Source organism: Lycium barbarum, chromosome 9, assembly GCF_019175385.1.
Source record: "Lycium barbarum isolate Lr01 chromosome 9, ASM1917538v2, whole genome shotgun sequence".
Classification (NCBI taxonomy): Eukaryota; Viridiplantae; Streptophyta; class Magnoliopsida; order Solanales; family Solanaceae; genus Lycium; species Lycium barbarum.
In genome coordinates, this window is record NC_083345.1 from 5,152,880 (window position 1) to 5,156,868 (window position 3,989).

Consider the following 3,989-nt stretch of genomic DNA (forward strand, 5'->3'; position numbering starts at 1 on the left):
TTCTTTTAAAAACCTATCAGTTTAACCTGATCCGACCCATTTTGATCATCTTCTCCTTTTCTTTTGTGACCCAAAAGTATAACTAGGGGTATATTTGACCCTTTTCTATTTTCTTATCGTTTCTTACGTTTTCTTTAAAAAATTCACTTCAAATAAAAATATAATAAATTTAAGTACGTAAAATCTCTTATTAATATGTAACTTCAGGTCACCAAATCCTTTAACCGCCCTGTCAAGTGTCAATAACTTTGGTAGGAAAAGAGTTACTATTTATATATTAACTATTTATGTATTAAAACTAACGTAGCTAATATACAATATCATCCTCGGTAACTTTCAATTTCTTTTTATAATTTAATATATGTATTATTTTATGTAGATAGAAAGATGAAATAACTAAGTTTTGCATAATTAATACCTTCGTAACTTTAGTTAGCAACCAAACGATCCCTTTGAGCATGCATGTTTTGTTTCTTGTTTGCTCCATCATTGATGTTGGGATGGAAGAGAAATAATCACTTTCTCAAAATATTTAGGCCCTTAAACTTTGCCTCAGCTGGCAAATATGCCTTTTAACTTTGAATGTGCACGAGTAGACACCTCAACTTGTATAAAATTGAATATGTAAACACAAAATGCTGACGTGTCACTTAAATTTTGAAGGGCCACGTCAGTGTCAAGTCAATGGCACATTAGCATTTGTGTTTACATGTTCAACTTTATACAAGTTGAGATGCGTACTTGTGTGCACCTAAAGTTGGAAGACATACTTGTCAGCTGAGGTCAAATTGAAGGACTTGTTTATCTATTATGCCAAATATTTATTAGAGAGAGAAAGAGAAACATGAGCACGATATTGATATAGGCTGGTGGATCAAACACTTAAATGAGTCCGAGCATGCCACATCGCAATCCAAACTCAGACTATTGACAGGTGACAGGTCTATTAAAGAGTTATTATGTACAGTTTATAATTGGTGGCACCAGGTCACATATTATTATTCCTTTTTGTTTTTTCAATTTGAATTTGTACTATAATTTACAGGTAATTTTTTTTCTCTTAAATATGAGATTCACAATTTTAAAAATAAAATAAATTATCTGCCAAATAGTTATCTATGACGTGACAGTATAAAAATTTCTTATATTGATAATATATAGCTCAAACACTTTGAATTTATTAAAAGAGGCCAATAAAGATGGCGAGAAAAAAGTAGAAAGAGAGGGTATTTATTAGAGTTTAATCCCTTTATTTAAGTGATGCAAAGTGAAGTTATACTAATCATTAATACAACTCTAATTCTCCATTATGTATCACCAAGGCTTAATAGCTTATATCTGTAACAATGAAAATCTCCCGCATAATAAGTGAGTTCGATTCTCACTTTTTTTCTTTCTTTTTTCTTTTACCCATCTGCTTATGTAATTCGGGAAAATATTCTCACTCGTGTTATTATTTTGCTAGAATAAGGTGAGATATTACTTTTATCATCAATAAATTGGGAGAAAAACAGTGAAAATGAAAATATAATTAATGATACTGATATATTCGATTTTCTTAAGAAAGAAATTCCATGCATCTACAAGACTACAACAAGCTTAGTAGTAGTGATCACTTCACGAGCAAGTAAGCGATTTGCCATGCGTATGTATCATCAATATATGAACCGCACTAATGTATTTATTAAGTCAAAATTAAAATTACATACACTAGTAGTCTGAAAAAGAATAAAGAAATCAGGTCAATTTACCAGTTTGTGGCATGTTACTCTTCTGTATTCCATGCTAGCACATCAGACTTGCTATAAAGGTTTGCCTATTATTGTAAAGTGAATTTATGTCGATGGAGTAAAAAACATTATGGCAAATTATATTTACATTTCAATATCAAAGTTTAAATTCTAGCTAAGAGAAAACAATACTACTCCTAAGTGATTTGCTCTGGTCAACTTAGATCTTGATGTACAGGGTTACACGATATTTATGGTGATGGGTACGCACATACGGACTAAACACCACCACTATCAAATAGTAAAAATTATGGCATTCCTTGACACAATTAGGGTTGATTTCAACTATTTGTATATATATTCTCCGTAGCAAAAACGGAAAGATGTATATGAACAGTTGTCCTGCTTAATTGTGATTATAATACTAGCTCTTCTTCTTCACAGACTTTTCCATTTCCATGCAAATCTCCAAGTTTAAACTTCAATTTCTTTTTATAAGAAAAATGCATGAGATATCTAAAGGGGCCGGGGTAATATAAAAAACACTTGGCAACATAATTATATTATTAATGACGAGATCGGGCATTACAACTATATAGTCCATGAGCTTTTCTCAAGCAAGATGGACAGAAGCTTTTGCTTTGCCTCAAACCAAAACCACATTGTAAATGTGATAGCTATAGACTTGTTTAATTACTAGGAGTATCATTTTTTAACAAGTTTCACAAAAGAATAACAACTAATAAAAGGTAAAGGTAATTAACCACTTGAGACGAGCAAATAAGATACTTCCAAGAGTACATAGGAGTACATTAATAGTATTGCATGCTTAATTATTTCATGCAAGAACAACAAAGCTTTGTTGATCAATGAAGACCACCACCAAGGCCTCCTCCACCACCAAAGCCGCCGCCGCCACCACCTCCTACTCCGCCTCCACCACCAACACCTGCTCCGGCCCCAAAGCCTCCTCCTGCTCCAAAACCTCCTCCTACACCTGCACCACCACCAATGCCACCACCTCCTCCTCCACCAAAGCCTCCCCCGCCACCAGCGCCTCCACCAATACCACCACCGGCACCTCCACCTGCACCAAAACCACCCCCTGCACCGGCACCTGCTCCACCTATGCCTCCTCCTGCTCCACCACCTCCTCCTGCTCCTCCTCCAATGCCTCCAATCCCTCCACCTACTCCACCACCAGCGCCAGCTCCACCTCCACCAAGTCCTCCTCCAGCTCCACCACCTCCTCCTAAACCACCACCACCACCTGCACCCCCACCAATGCCACCACCCGCACCCGCACCACCTCCTACACCACCACCTGCACCGCCTCCTAGACCACCACCACCACCTGCACCGCCTCCTAGACCACCTGCACCACCTCCAAGACCACCACCAGCTCCAGCTCCGCCTCCTACACCACCACCTGCACCACCACCTAAACCGCCACCACCACCAGCACCCCCTCCAAGACCACCACCTCCTCCTAATCCACCACCAGCTCCACCTCCCAAGCCACCACCAGCACCACCACCAAGACCACCTCCACCTCCTAAGCCACCACCTGCACCTCCACCTAGACCACCACCAGCTCCTCCGCCAAGACCTCCACCGTGTCTAAACCCTTTACTATAAATCCCATGTCCTAAACCCCCACCAATGCGATCACCAAAACGACGATGCCTAAATAGATTTTTTTCATCTTCAACTCCATTAACATCATCAGCAAAAACAAAATTTCCAACAACAGACACAAGCAAAAGAATAAAAACACCAACACTACGAGCAGAAAGTAATAAACTCATTATGACTCCTATTGCTTAAACACTCAATGAAAAGAATAATAAAACGTTGGACATGCAAGAATGTCTACTACATGACCCTATTATATAGTGCAAGAAAATAACATGGTGGGTCCACTTAATTAGAACTGAACTCAACTGTCATCTTCTATTGAGTAAATGCTTGCTGCTCTACAATTGGGCAGAGGATTAAATTTTTGCAACTGCCCCTCTCCCCGCACACACACACACAAAGTCACAAAGACACCATTATTTTCACTACTGCTTTTAATTTGGCTCTGTAGAGATTTGACTTTAAAGGCGTGTCTCATTTATTATGAATTTATCCGAAAGTTGTAATTCACATACAAAGACAGCGAGGACGATTTACATCATCCCAGTTCAATGTAATAGTATGTGATATCGTTTTATTTATTTCATTTTCTGAGTTATCAGGTTATGTTTATGGTGAAGT

General features: G+C 38.1%; 1 protein-coding gene across 1 annotated transcript; it reads right to left on the reverse strand.

Moving 5' to 3' along the window:
• Positions 1-2,276: 2,276 nt before the first annotated feature.
• LOC132610660 (glycine-rich cell wall structural protein-like) lies at positions 2,277-3,766 on the reverse strand. Its single transcript, XM_060324980.1, has one exon. It carries the CDS (start codon positions 3,536-3,538, stop codon positions 2,597-2,599), a length of 942 nt encoding a protein of 313 aa, XP_060180963.1. The 5' UTR covers positions 3,539-3,766; the 3' UTR covers positions 2,277-2,596.
• Positions 3,767-3,989: the final 223 nt, after the last annotated feature.

Excerpts from the sequence above, each read along its gene's own strand:
- LOC132610660 (XM_060324980.1), bottom strand. The coding sequence starts at position 3,538 with ATGAGTTTATTACTTTCTGCTCGTAGTGTTGGTGTTTTTATTCTTTTG.